General features: G+C 47.3%; 1 protein-coding gene across 2 annotated transcripts; it reads left to right on the forward strand.

Annotated features, from left to right (window-relative positions):
* Nucleotides 1–88: 88 nt before the first annotated feature.
* HNRNPUL2 (heterogeneous nuclear ribonucleoprotein U like 2) lies at nt 89–10,950 on the forward strand. 2 transcript variants are annotated; one of them, XM_045893481.3, is made up of 14 exons: nt 90–926; nt 2,814–2,949; nt 3,250–3,326; nt 3,523–3,662; nt 4,168–4,258; nt 4,356–4,468; nt 4,899–5,162; nt 5,350–5,472; nt 5,870–5,998; nt 6,650–6,818; nt 8,329–8,529; nt 9,785–9,858; nt 10,111–10,218; nt 10,331–10,950. In XM_045893481.3, the coding sequence occupies exons 1-14, from the start codon at nt 386–388 to the stop codon at nt 10,409–10,411; spliced, it is 2,247 nt and encodes a 748-aa protein (XP_045749437.1). In that variant the 5' UTR covers nt 90–385; the 3' UTR covers nt 10,412–10,950. The 2 variants fall into 2 exon arrangements, 1 of the variants encoding a protein (XP_045749437.1); XR_010406823.1 differs by lacking the exon at nt 9,785–9,858 and having other exon boundaries at nt 89–926; nt 10,331–10,386.
* Nucleotides 10,951–15,016: the final 4,066 nt, after the last annotated feature.

Here is a 15,016-nt window from a genome sequence, read left to right on the forward strand (position 1 = left end):
GGCTGCGCGGTGAAACTACTGGCGGCGATTGGCCCAGGGGTGAGAGGGGGCGGGAGGTAAGGGGAGGGAAGTCCGTCGTCCTTGGCGCGCGCCCGCCCGCGACAGGGGAACCGAGGGGTCTGTGAGGGAAGCAATTCCCCGCTGCGTTGTTTTGGGCTCCGTGAGCCGAAAGGGGGAGGGGAGCAGAAGGGAGAAACAAACACTACGTAGCGGAGGCTGCGCGCGGCCTTCGCTGCCTGCGTGCGTACGTGCGTGCGCTCGCTCGCTCGCGCGGGCTCAGTGCTGGCGCGTGAGGCGGAGGCGGGCGGCGGCGGCGCCTGCGCGGTCGGGCTCGGTCGACGGTTCGCAGGGGAGGAGGCGGCGGGAGGCGGAGGAGGCGGCGGCGATGGAGGTGAAGCGGCTGAAAGTGACCGAGCTGCGGTCGGAGCTGCAGCGGCGGGGCCTGGACTCGCGCGGCCTAAAGGTGGATCTGGCGCAGCGGCTGCAGGAGGCGCTGGACGCCGAGATGCTCGAGGACGAGGCCGGCGGTGGCGGGGCCGGGCCCGGCGGGGCCTGCAAGGCGGAGCCTCGGCCTGTGGCCGCGTCGGGCGGTGGCCCGGGCGGGGACGAGGAGGACGACGAAGAAGAGGAGGAGGAGGACGAGGAGGCGCTGCTTGAGGACGAGGACGAAGAGCCACCCCCTGCCCAGGCCTCGGGCCAGGCCGCGCAGCCGCCGCCGGAGCCCCCGGAGGCGGCAGCCATGGAGGCCGCGGCCGAGCCTGATGCTTCCGAGAAGCCGGCGGAGGAGGCCACGGCCGGGTCAGGTGGGGTAAATGGTGGCGAAGAGCAGGGCACCGGCAAGGGGGAGGAGGAAGAGCCGGAGGAGCGGAGCGGGGACGAGACGCCGGGATCCGAGGCGCCGGGTGACAAGGCCGCAGAGGAACAGGGTGAGGAGCTGGCAGCGGAGCCGGGCTCCAAACTGCCCCCGACCCAGCACCCAGCCGTGCACCGCGGGGTCCGAATCCTTGTTCTCACTTGCCCGAAAGCGCAAGATTCCCGTCGCCTTTTGGTGGGACTCCCCAGGGGAGGTGGTTTTCATTCTCTACCCACCTTTCTGGGGGGTTTGGCTGCCTCTGGTGGCCCCGCTCTCTGCAGGAGGGAGGTTCCTGCCTAACTCGGTTCCTTGGTGGTAGTGGATGGAAGTGAGCGATTTTGCATGCGAACTGCTCGTGAGCTACCTGTGGAGCAGCCTCCCGCGGTACTGGTTATCTTTTCCTAAAGCGGGAATGCGCTGAGAAATTGGCGATTGCACGGACGGCCAGACCGGACTATTGGGGAGGTTTTGGCCTTTGGGTTACCTGACTATTGACATTTCCGCCTTAAAAATATTAAGCAATAAGCTAAGTTCGCCAAAGTTCGCTCCATCCAATGGCTTGAGCTTGAGCCACACAGTGAATCTGGAAATCTAACCTTGCTCCTGCTTTAGCAGCCTGTGGTGTGAGGGTGTGGAGTTTAATAGTTAACTAGTGAAGAGAAGGTCTTGATCTAGTGCATTTAGAACCAGCCAACCTCTTGGTAGAGGTTTTATCTTGCCTGAATTCTTACGATTAAATTTTAATCTTCTCACTGGGTCCGTGGATGGGCAAATTTGTGGATTTGCTGTACACTTGGTCAGCCTTTTACATTTTAGATCCCTGACTTCCTGAATTGAAATGATTGAGGTATTAGTGGCTCCATTTGAGTAACCTCGGAAGAGAATGTGTAGAATCGCCCCAGGCAGTTAGTGACCTTTTTTCTTTTGAAGTGGTTGGATCCATACCTGTCTGTCAGAGTAGGCAGGAAAACTAGAGCTGCTTCCAGGTCTTACTATGAAGTGGGTTGCCTTAGTTTTTATAACAGATTTTTTTTAAGCTGCTATTAGTAATCATGGTATGATTGGAACCCATTCTAAGACAGTCACATGCAACTTACAGATTGTTCTGTGTCCTCGAACAAAAATCCCATTACATAACCTTTGACTTAACGTGTATCCCAAATAGCAGATAAAAAAGGTTGAGAGATAAAGAAATTATTATTAAAAATCTTCGTGTTGAAAACTACCAAAGCCTAAGGAAAAATTCCAGTTTTTTCCCCCTCTTTCAGAGAATGTTGCTAAATATATGACAACACCTTTCTGGCCCAAATTATGTGCAGTAAAGATACAGTATTATTTATGGGTCTCTTGTGACTTAATGGTTTGCTCTTGGCGACTTTCAGTAAAAACCCATGATAAAAATACAGCTGTGTACATGCACCTGAGTCTCTTTGCTATATAAGTAAAAGCTGTGAATGGCTGTGCATTCTAAGCTAGAAAGGCAAACTCTTTAAAACACACACACACATACTGAGGCGTCTATATCATGAAGCTATGGAAGAGTGTTGGAAAATGTATATTAAGCGTCCAGCTTACATCCAAATCTGACAGGAATCAAAATTAAATTAACCTATGAAGTGTTTTAAAGACTTAGGGGATTTTCAAAGATGTCATATTGGTGGGAAAATCTGCAAGTTTGACCTGATTTAAGCAGGTAAATTTAGAATGCAAAAATTGTCCAGTTTTTATCTACTGCTTGACTGTAATTAGCCCATAATGTCCGTCCTTTCTTTTTTCTAAAATAAAATACCAGCCAATGACAGAAAGATGATCTTTAGAAATAAAACATTCTGTGGATGCAGTGGGAATAATCTGGCTGTTCTGATTAGACACTCAGCTTCCCCTTTAGTTGCTATTGGTTTTGAGCTTATTCTACATTCCAAAATGAAAACTGCTGATTTTCTTTCCCTCCTTTTTGTAGGAGATGACCAAGATAGTGAAAAGTCAAAACCAGCAGGCTCAGATGGTGAGCGGCGGGGGGTAAAGAGACAGCGGGATGAGAAGGATGAACATGGCCGAGCTTACTATGAATTCCGAGAGGAGGCTTACCACAGCCGGTGAGGGAAACAGTCCCTTTCATTGAAAGGAGTGTCTGCTCTGATTTTGGTATACCTGATGTTGATTGGAGAGTTTGGAAAGAGGGATGGATTAAAAATGGAATAGGTTTTTATAGGCATAAGTTTTAGATCGAATCTGCTCTGAAAGCTCCTATTGCTGTTTTCTCATTTGTTGAAAGAAGCTGTCTGCTCGAGTTTTATATTCACTGCTCACTGATGGTTTAAAACATTTTACAGACACAGACACCCCTCAAAGAAGAGGGCTTTGGATACACTATTGCTTTTTTCTCATACCTACAGCTCAAAGTCTCCACCACCTCCTGAAGAAGAGGCAAAAGACGAGGAGGAGGATCAGACTCTTGTGAACCTGGACACGTGTATGTATAAGGCAGATAGGTTGGGGTTTTCAGCCAATCACACATGATTTGGGATATTAAAATTTCATGGCCTGCAATTTTTAAGAGATTTAGCAACTGGAGACTTTGTATCCATTCTTGACAACTAGGTATATTTGTGTTCTGTTGGCTTTCAGGTGTTGAGCTTTGGAATAAACAGATTGCTTCTTTCTAACAGATACCTCGGATCTCCATTTTCAAGTGAGCAAAGACCGCTATGGAGGGCAGCCACTTTTCGCAGAGAAGTTCCCCACCCTTTGGTCTGGGGCAAGGAGTACTTACGGCGTGACAAAGGGGAAAGTCTGTTTTGAGGCCAAGGTAGTATATGCAGCTTATTAAGACCATTCATTTATTAAATTATTCGTTATCAAACTACTATGTTTTGGGTTTCTGCCCACCAGTATTTTATTAATGCAGTAAAAGGCACCATGTTTTAATGATAACCTTAGCTCCAGTAACCAAGAAATTGACCCCTGTGGCTTTGGTTTAAGTTCACTGACAGCTGTTACTCTTTTTTTTTTTTTAAGATTTTATTTATTTATTTGACAGCGAGAGCAGGAATACAAGCAGGGTGAGTGGGAGAGGGAGAAGCAGGCTTCCCGCGGAGCAGAGAGCCCGATGTGGGGCTCGATCCCAGGACGCTGGGATCATGACCTGAGCCGAAGGCAGACGCTTAATGGCTGAGCCACCCAGGCGCCCCTGACATTCTGATGTTGAGTTGTGATAGTTGTTTTCAGTTTATATACAAGTCTTGTCTTTTTAACTCAGACTTTGCTCCTGAGTTGGTCAGAGTATCTGAGAGTTCCTTTTCTGACTTGGCCAGGTAACCCAGAATCTCCCAATGAAAGAAGGCTGCACAGAGGTTTCTCTCCTTCGAGTTGGATGGTCTGTTGATTTTTCCCACCCACAGCTTGGTAATGTTATTTTTAACTTAATCGTTTGTGTTTGCTGCCATATTGCTTACTCCATGGGAACTTTGGGTGTAGGTAACTAATTTGTTCACCATTCTAGGTGAGGATGAATTCTCTTATGGTTTCGATGGACGAGGACTCAAGGCAGAGAATGGGCAGTTTGAAGAATTTGGCCAGACTTTCGGGGAGAATGATGTCATTGGCTGCTTTGCTGTAAGTGCTCCTAAAAGTTGTGGATTCAGAGCAAGGAGTGGATAGAGGGCACTGGGAATTCAATTTGCTTCCCCTTTTTTTTTTTTTCCCCCCAAGTAGGCTCCATGCTAGGCGGGAGCCTCTTTCCTTTGCTGTGTTGTCAAATTTCTGAAAGCAGGTAAAGTCTGGAATAGATCAGTGAGTTCAGTGTGGGGCTTGAACTCATGACTGAGATCAAGACCTGAGCTGAAATCAAGAGTCGGACGCTCAACCCACTCAACCACCCAGGCACCCCTCAATTTGCTTCCTGTCAGCTCCTGTCTTTTGTGCATTTGATGCATTGTTTGCTTAATTGTGTTCAGCAGTCTGAGTTTAAAAAAATATAAAATTGTAAGATTTAATGTCTCAAACCATGTAAGGTCATAAATGATCTTGTTTGTTGTTATTGTAGAATTTTGAGACTGAAGAAGTAGAACTTTCCTTTTCCAAGAATGGAGAAGACCTAGGTGTGGCATTCCGGATCAACAAGGAATCCCTGGCAGAACGGGCCCTCCTACCCCATGTCCTCTGCAAAAATTGTGTTGTAGAATTAAACTTTGGTCAGAAGGAGGAGCCCTTCTTCCCACCACCAGAAGAGTTTGTGTTCATTCATGCTGTGCCTGTTGAGGACCGTGTGCGCACTGCAGTCCCTCCCAAGACCAGAGAGGAGTGTGAGGTATGCCAGACAATATGCAAAAACTCATTAGTATTCTGCTTTGGAGTGGTTGGTCTTCAGGCTTTTCTTAAAGCTTCTTCTCAGAGCTTTACCGAACTGGGGCAGGTGATGATGTTCTTAAAAAGGGCTTTGTAAACATGACCCTTGCTTAGTTTTCAGTGGTATTCCTGGTTCTGTTTACTTACAGGTGATTCTGATGGTAGGACTGCCTGGATCTGGAAAGACCCAGTGGGCACTGAAATACGCAAAAGAAAATCCTGAGAAAAGATACAATGTCCTGGGAGCTGAGACTGTGCTCAATCAAATGAGGGTGAGTTGCTAGGGAAGGTTAGCTGTGGTATTTGCTCTGGGGGTTCCAAGAAATGCCTATAACCTTTTCCTGGTGGAGTTGGGTCTTTTAAGTGTCTAAGAACAAGGGTCCCACAAATAGAGAAATGAATTCTCAGTATACGTTTAAAGTAGGTTTTTTTTCCTCTGCTGTGTTGTCAAATTGCTGAAAGCAGGTGAAATCTGGATTATATCCAGATCAAGAGTGGAAATAACTCTTAGAAAATGGACAACATATGTTCACAGCATTGAGGAACAGGAATGAACTACTGTGATAGCTTTGGTGGCATTTAAAGAGGTGGCCTTTACCAGTGACTCTTGGGTTTTAACTTGCTGCATAACTTCTTGTGTTTCTCTTCACTTCCTCCCAAACTCACCAGATGAAGGGGCTTGAGGAGCCAGAGATGGATCCCAAAAGCAGAGACCTTTTAGTTCAGCAAGCCTCCCAGTGCCTTAGTAAGCTGGTCCAGATTGCTTCCCGAACAAAGAGGAACTTCATTCTTGATCAGGTATTGTTCAAACATTGAAACAAACAAACAAACAAAACAACCTGGGGCACCAGGCTGGCTTAGTCAGTGGAACATGCAACTCTTGATCTTGGGGGGTTGTGTGTTCGAGCCCCACATTGAGTGTAGAGATTACTTAACGAAAGAAGGAAAGAAAGAAATCTAGCTTTACAGAAGGTCCAAAGATGAAAAATTATCTGATAAAATTGCTTACAGTCCCAAGGGGGTGCACATGTAGAGGGAGACTGAATTAACGATCAGAACCAGGTTACCTAATTATGACCAAGTGGTATATTGTGGTCGTAATGTTTTTTGAACTCAGAGATGCGTTTTATCAGTGTTTTTACCAGAGTGTGTATGGACCCAGACTATAAAACACGTAATCGAGGTAATGGGAAGAGCTTGTTTGGATTTCTGGCTCCACCACTTACTAGGTTTATGACTTCAGACAAGTCTTGGTCTCTGAGTCTCAATTTTTCTGATGTGCAAAACAGGATGATATCTGTTAGGTAGAATTTTAAGAATTAGAGGAAATTGTGTCTGTAAGACCCCTAATCTCTTGCTTTACTCATAAAAGATGCTCAGTAAGTGTTTTGGTTGCATATGAGTGGCAATTTTTATTCCTAAAACATCTGTTATCCTTCCTGTCCCTAGTGTAATGTGTACAACTCTGGCCAACGGCGGAAGCTGTTGCTGTTCAAGACTTTCTCTCGGAAAGTGGTGGTGGTGGTTCCTAATGAGGAAGATTGGAAGAAGAGGCTGGAGTTGAGGAAGGAAGTGGAGGGAGATGATGTGCCTGAGTCTATAATGCTGGAGATGAAAGGTGGGCTAACATGATACAAGTTAGGGACCCTGTCCTTGGTCCGTGCACACCTTTCCAGGGCCTCTTAGCACCTCCTAGCATCTGGAGTGCTACTCCACATCTAAAGAGTAAATCTGGGGATGCCGGGCTGGCTCAGTCAGTAGAGCATGTGACTCTTGATCTCAGTGTCATGAGTTCAAGCCCCACGTTGGGCATAGAGCTTACTTAAAAAAAAAAAAAAAAGTGTAAATCTGAAGACTAAATTAATGGGTATGAGCACTTGTGGATGAATGAATGAGGAGGGTGACCGGAGAGGCAGTAATTCCTTGACTCATTCCAGAGAAGATACAAAAAGGGAGGTAGTGATAGACCCCAGGGTGATTAAAACTCAAGGCAGAAGCTTTGCTGAGTCAGTTATTCATTTAGTAAAAGCTTCAAGGGTGTTTATTGTTTGTCCAGTACTATTTTAGGTATAGGGAATAGTCAGTGAAATGAGGCTTCGCCTTCATTGAATTTATATTCTGGAGGAGGGAGATTATTATGGTTCAAATGAACCTTTGGTGTTTGGAGTGAATAATCTCATCAGTATACCTTGCTTTCTAGTATCACATTAGGACTGTGCTTTTGTTTTGGTTTTTGGTATGTGCCCGAAAATTTTAATGCAATACAAAGCCTTATAGCATCATCTCCATCTTGACTGATCGCACTTCCAGTTGTTCCTTCAGAGTGTGATTTTTTTTTCCCCCTTGCTTCCTTTACCTTCTGGCATCCCACCTGTCTTATCAACTACTGGCTCTTTGAGTTATGAAAATGCCCAGGCCTGGGAGCCAATGACACATCTAAGAGCTGGAGTCTCCGAGGTAACTCAGAATGAACTCTGCCAGTCCATAACTGATATTCAGGCACTTGGAGGGGTTTAATTCTGTTTTGTGAAACTGAGGGCTAACTGGATTCATCTTAGAATCGAGAGAGCCCCATTGAGCTGACTTCCACTGAGACCCAGCCTCTGACCTTGATGTCTAGAGAGTCGGCTCATGTGCTGGCCCATCGTGCACAGGTAGTAAATGAGCTCCCTTGTACTCTTGTTTCCTGTTCTTCTCATCTAGATGAGTAAGTCCTTTTGGTTTGGGTCAGTTTCTCATGGAGTCTCTTTTAAAAGTGTATTTCTCAGCGTCTTATCTAATCAGCACCACAACTTTCTCAGTTATTTTTAGCCTCTGGCTACCTGCATCTGCCCTGATAAGAAACTTTAACCCAATTCACTGTTAATTTATTCTGGAACACTAGAGAACTTGTAAATGTACTTTGCAGATAGCCATTGGCCTGGGGTTGTTACAGTTTAGGGAAACACTTTTGGTAGGGAAAGTGCATTGTTCATTTAAATGTGAGTGAGTATGCACTCAGGACCTTAGCGTGCATTGGTAGATGAGGCTTAGAAAATCCCATTCTTCCTATAGTGGGCTTTTCACGGGGAGCTCTTGCACGTGTATGCACTTTCCAGGTCTCAAAGGCTTCTCTCTTCCTCTTACAGCCAACTTCTCTCTGCCTGAAAAATGCGACTATATGGATGAGGTGACATACGGGGAGCTGGAGAAGGAGGAAGCTCAGCCCATTGTCACTAAGTACAAGGAGGAGGCAAGGAAGCTGCTGCCCCCTTCCGAGAAGCGGACAAACCGCCGAAACAATCGAAACAAGCGCAACCGGCAGAACCGAAGCCGAGGCCAAGGCTACGGTGAGTCCTGGGGACCTGCCAGCCCCCAGCCTCGGTGTGCTGTTGGTGCTGCGCACAGCGGGATCCCCAGCAGAGTCTGAGGACACCCAGTCAAGTCATAGGCAATAAGGAAGTACCTTCTTTATGGAGCTCGTTCTTCCTATGTCCTTCACCCCCACCTTCTTACGTTTTCCCATAAGCCTTCCTTAAGCGAAAGGTAGTTATTTTGCAACAGAAACGTTTGTTTCCTTGAAAAGCGGTGCTTGACCTTCTCTGTCTCGTTTTCATTTTTACATATGAGTGCCCCTCTTTGTTTCCTACTCACTGTTCTAGTGTAGCCTAAGGATGTGTGCAGTGAAATTGGGTTCTTAACTTAAGGTTTCTTGCTGCTTTGCCTGTTGGATCAACCCAGCTGTGTAGACCAGAAAGTGAATGCGTTGTTATTCAGTAATTTTGGGGCGTTATAAAGTCAGTTAGGCTGGGGCGCCTGGGTGGCTCAGTTGGTTAAGCAACTGCCTTCGGCTCAGGTCATGATCCTGGAGTCTCGGGATCGAGTCCCACATCGGGCTCCCTGCTCGGCGAGGAGCCTGCTTCTCCCTCTGACCCTCCCCCCTCTCATGTACTCTCTCTCATTCTCGCTCTCTCAAATAAATAAATGAATCTTTAAAAAAAAAAAAAAAAAAAGTCAGGCTACTAGTAGAGTTAATTCTCCTCCTGAATGTCTTGTTTGTCAGTGAACCCCGCAGTGTGCATTCACTGCCCTTTAAAAATGTTGGTGTGTGTGTGTGTGTGTGTATAAGTCAACAAAATTTTCGAGTGCCTGCTGTGCACTAGGCACTGAGAATACCAACTTCCTCCCCTAGACGAGCTTAGTATTTAGACTTTGATTTCATTGGTATAAAATAATGCGTCTAGGATGTAGGATATCTGGGGTCCCTTCCAAGACTGAAGGTCTATGATTGTACGAATGGCAGTTTTTACTCCTCTTTCTACCTCTGCCATGTATCCTTTTGCCATCTTAGATGTTTTGCAGGAACTGGGGAGCTTCAAAAGCAAGGTGGCTTGGTTTTCTTGTGTCTCTATTCCTATGCCCTCCCCCTTCAGACTCTTTAAAAAGCTCCTGGCTGGTGCTTTAATTACCATTGTGTGAGCCTGACAGAGGCAGCCTTCCTATTCTCCCAGAATTGCCTTTGGCTCCAACTTTTTGATTTCCACCCAGCTGTGGAGCCAGGACCCCACGCCAGCTGTCTGAGCGCGCTCTCCATTTCTCTTCCAGTGGGCGGGCAGCGCCGAGGCTACGACAACCGGGCCTACGGGCAGCAGTACTGGGGGCAGTCTGGAAACAGAGGGGTGAGTGCAGCTCTCCTGCTCCTCCCTCTGGGTCGTGATGGCCATTCCTGTTGGCTTGGGGGAGCAGAGTGGTTCGGGCTGTTTTCTCAGGGCTTAGGGTTTTGCCCATTTAATGTGTTCCTCTGGAAGAATTTATCCTGGGAAGATTAAGCCTGTTGATACTATGAAGCTATGACCTGTGTCTCATTTAAAATGGGATAGGAGTGGATCATGATCCTGACAACCCATAAATCTTCGCTTCTCCTTTCCTAGGGTTACCGTAATTTCTACGATCGATACAGGGGAGACTATGATCGATTCTACGGGCGAGATTATGAGTACAACAGATACAGAGACTACTACAGACAGTACAATCGGGATGTGAGTATCTTCTGGGGACAGAGGGGGTGGCAGGACTAGAGGAACGAGTGTCATGCCTGTCCGTCCTCGGCCAGCTGTGGCTCTGCGTGATGGGGTTTCCCCTCTCTTCTAGTGGCAGAGTTACTACTACCACCACCCCCAGGACAGAGACCGATACTACAGGAACTACTACGGTTACCAAGGGTATCGGTGAAGCCCCTGTTGTTCTCGCCTGTCAGCCACGAAGCTGAATCTCTAGGGGTGCCAGGCACCCCCCAAAACACAACCAAGGAAAACAGGGGCTGTTCGGGTGGGGCTGAGCTGCCGGGGAGGGGCGGTGGGGGGGGAGGGTGCGCAAGCAGGGGCAGGGGAGGGGGGAGGCGGAAACAACAAAACTGTACATTTTTTTTAAAAGTTTGTTGAAAAGAATATTGTCTTATTCTATAAAACATTTCAAACCTAGTTAGATATTTGTAATCAAAAAACATTTGCGCAGAAAGCAGCACTTAGGGCTGCCTGTCCTATATCCTGCAGTTGGACAGGAAAAGAACTGAAAATGTCACCCTTCTGACATTCTGAGGCAGCTGGCCTGGCAGCCAAGGAAGGGAGAGTGATGAGGTGGCGCGGAGAGGGTGGGCACGCATGTGAGGGCACTCTCTCCAGAGCAGGCAGGAGGCGGGGACAGAGGGACAGCTTGTGACTGGGGCAGTGAAAATAAACGATTGGCTCTTATCAATCACTTGCACCAACTAACCGTTTGTATTTTCTTTACCGACCTTTCCCTCTTGGGATATCTGGTCTGGTGGGCTGGGAGGCCAAAGTGTCCCTATCTCCACTTTCCCGTGCCTTGTGCTGTTTGGCTGAGGCGTGGAGACTACCAATTGGGTGGTTCTGTCAGATGGGATTCCCAGGGCAAGGGGACACGGGGACTGTTCGTGATTGCAGAGCAGAATAGCTTCCCCCCCACCCCATGTGCCCCGTAATAAATTTCCTACAGAACCTCGAGGGAGAAGGGCATTGCCGCCCTCAGCCTGAAGATTGTGATTTTACCAGTCTCTACTCTCTGTCTTCCAAGCTCGAGACAGGCAGGAAGTCTCTGAAATCATCTCTGTTAGAGTATCTGTCCTCTTCTAGTGCGAGAGAAGGAACGGTTCTCAGGGTTTCAGCTCACACAGAAACGAAGCAGGATTCTTTTTGCTGCAGCAGGATATGTATATAGGTGAATCCTGTGGTGTGGGCTCCGGGGCCCAGGTGCTGAGAATAGCAACTATTTTATACAATGTGGAGGGCGCAAGCCCTGCTGGTTTTTTTGATACACAGGTAGAGCGTGGATAGGAGGGGGGTGGGGGGTGGGAGGCAGCTCAGTGGGGCTGCCGAAACGGGAAGAGCGAGAATGGGAGCGTGTGTACTGTGCGCATGAAAAGGGGGCACCCCCTCCAACTTCTTGAAACCGGATTCCTCCAGGGGTGCTGTCCCTGCGTGTCCCCAGAGAGGCCTCTAGCCAAGAGACTTCAGTTGGGATAGTTTTTGTTTGTGACTTTACCAACACCCTTCCAGTTCTTGACAAACCGCTTCAGGTGGCTGGGCTCAGGAATCTGGGGGGGATATGGGAATGCTCTTTCAGTACTCCGCGCTTCACTTGTAAGTCATCCTCCTGCTCAGCGTTGTGTCAGCCAAGAGCTTACTCCGCAAAACACCACGTACAGCCCGGCTCGGGCTGCCCGCCGAGGCTTCACTTCCGTTTCCTCACCTGGGCAGTTCTCGGGTTAAAATTTTGTGCTGAGATTTGACCTTCCTCTCCCTTGGCCATCATTCCCTCCATGCAGCCCTCCCCTGGGCGTGCAGGCCCGCATCCTAGTCCTCCAGTCACCCCTGTCCCGTACACCCTTCTGCCCCCGAGACTGGCAAGGGGTGCTGGTAGGAAGTCGGCTTGCTCCTAGTGATGTCCTTTCTGTTGGGACCTGCTTCCTTGTGGTGCCCTCATGGATTTGCGTGTGGCAGTGGGTGGAGTGATTGCATGAACTTTGCTGTAATCCACTAACTACTTATTAAGGGAGTTTGAGAAAGCTTTGCTCGCAGTGTCAGGCACGGAGGTAAAAACTGGAGCCCAAAGAAATTCCCGTAGGGCAAGATTATGTAACAATAGAGAATTGAATTTGAGGCAGAAGTTGCCATCTCTATCAAATGTTCCGTCCTCCAGCGAATAGCATCTCTCTATAGTCTCTGGCGTGGTTTGTGGATGCTGGGCCCTCGGGGCAGGGGGCCAAAACTCAAGCCGTTTGGAGGTCTTCGGGGGTGGGGGAGGGCTAGGGGAGGGACTTGCTGTTAATTTTTGACACCAGAAAGTCATCTTTAAAAAAAAAAAAAAAAAAAGCTGTTTTTCTGATGGATGGAGAGTGAAACTGCCACATCCTTGTTGGTTTAACCCAAGAGATCACTTACAACAACAGTAGATGTCTGGGTTTTGTTTATGTCTTTTTATTGTGAAAAAACGATGTTAAGGGGGGGAAATGTGGGTTACCAGGAGGGATCCCTAGCCTTGTTTTCCTTAGAGGATTTGTTTAGTGTTTTATCAGACGTCTGTTGTAGTTGTTGTAGATGGAAACGCACACCACATGGAGCCTGTAAATGTTTTTGCACAACCTGTAAAGCATTCTTGGAAGTGGCCAGTAAAAAAGGGTTTTACCGTTCAAAAAAAAAAAAAATGTAACTGTGTCATTGTTTACATCTGTAACTTTTTCCTCCCCTGTTCTCATTACATCCTGGCGAAAATGTAGGCACAGTAGCTTCCAGTTTTAGAATAAATAACCATTTGGATTGAATTCACCCTATCTCCTGTGGCTGCACTGACTGGGGCGGAGTGTGTCATCTGGGGGGGATTGACTGATTGTTGATGCTGCTTCCTCAAGTTGTACTGGGCCCAACCAACGGTGGCTTTCCTCTTGCATGGCTCTTCTTCCCTTCCTATTCTACAGATCACTTGGGAGCTGGCCATGCCTTCATTTGAGGGTTGTTAGCTCCCTTAGTGCCTGCTTTCGCTGAGTGCTTGAGCTACTGGAGTAGAAGAAAATAAATTGTAAGCCATGACCTCTCTGTACTTAGCCTATACTAAAACCAGTTGGATGCTTAAAGCTAAATGTAAGGTTCCACTTGGGGGCCAAATAAATTTTTTTATTTTTATTTTTTTAAAGATTTTATTTATTTATTCATGAGAGAGAGGCAGAGGGAGAAGCAGGCTCCCAAGGAGCAGGGAGCCCGATGCGGGACTCGATCCCAGGACTCTGGGATCATGACCTGAGCGGAAGGCAGACGCTTAGCCATCTGAGCCACGCAGGCGCCCCAAGTAAATTTATTAATGAGTCATTACCACTTAGGAAAAGCCTTACTCCGTGGAAGATGGTTGATGGGGGTTACTTCATAGTAAATTTGGAGAATGAGAAGGTAACTTTAACAAAAGCACTATTGTGTTGCTAGCGCTGAACTGATCCTAACTGTAATTTCTAATAAATGGTCAGGGACTTACTAAGGCTGAGATGCCACAGGCTCACAACCAGTGTTTTGAAAGAGTAGTGATATAAAAGATACAGATCCTGCTCTAACTCTTCCCTGTATGTGGGACACAGATTCAGACCCCAGGAGCTTACAGCTTTGTATAGGTAAAGGCTATCCTTGATTTCAGTGTTTGCCCATTTTCTGGGATATTTAAAGTCAGTTTTATTTTTTAATTTTTTAAGATTTTATTTATTTGAGAGAGAGCATGAGATGGGGGAGAGTCAGAGGGAGAAGCAGACTCCCCGCCGAGTAGTTAGCCCGATGCAGGACTCGATCGCGGGACTCCAGGATCATGACCTGAGCTGAAGGCAGTCGCTTAACCAACTGAGCCACCCAGGCATCCTAAAGTCAGTTTTAGAGCTAATTAATCATTTTTAATGGTTATTTATAGTTAATGCCTGGTCTCTGGTAAACTTTTTTTTTTAAGATTTTTTATTTATCTTTGTGTGAGAGAGCCCGTGAGCGTGCGCACAAGTGGGGGAGGTGGAGAAACAGAAACACTGCTGAGCAGGGAGCCAATGCAGAACTGGATCCCAGGACCCTGAGATCATGACCTGAGCCAAAGGCAGGTTCTTAACTGACTGAGCCACCCATCTGGTAACCTCTTAAGCCCCCTTTGTGCCCAAATAGGGCTGCAACCATTCACCCTCAATTTGATGAGTATGAAAATTGTGCAGAAAAACTGAGCAGAGGCTTAAAACACAAAACAACTAATACCAAGATTACATTTATTGAGCACTTCTTTTCTGGCTTTTTACCAAGTCTGAGCTGATATGGAAATTTTCATTTACTGTCCTGGAATTTGCCCAACACTGTGATGCAGTAGAAAAAGAGTTTCTTAGTGTCTGCTCCGTATTGCTTGCTATTTAGTACAATCATTCATTAAATATCTGAGTGCCAGCTATGTGCAAGACACTTTCAGGATGCAGGGATTAAAACAGACTTGATCTTTGGGGTCCCCCGGGTGGCTCAGTCCGTTGATTTCAGCTCAGGTCATGATCTCCTGATGAGACCGAGTCCTCCCTGCCCACATCCCCTCCCCCCCCACCTCTGCACTCAGCGGGGAATCTGCTTGGGATTTTCTCCCTCTGCCCCTCCCCCCCCCAAGAATAAATAAATCAGTCTTTGAAAGGATAAAAAAGAACAGACGATCCGTTAAGGAGTTTTGATGAAACACCAAGAAGGAACTAATGGGGACTCCTGAACAGAATGGGGGTAGGCCCCCACTTCAAGAGGGCAACCAGGTTACTTTCCCTATTTCTTCATC

The sequence above is a fragment of the Mirounga angustirostris genome, unplaced genomic scaffold (assembly GCF_029215605.1).
Source record: "Mirounga angustirostris isolate CCGP_5_RB_7025 unplaced genomic scaffold, mMirAng1.0.hap1 SCAF_13, whole genome shotgun sequence".
Lineage (NCBI taxonomy): Eukaryota > Metazoa > Chordata > Mammalia > Carnivora > Phocidae > Mirounga > Mirounga angustirostris.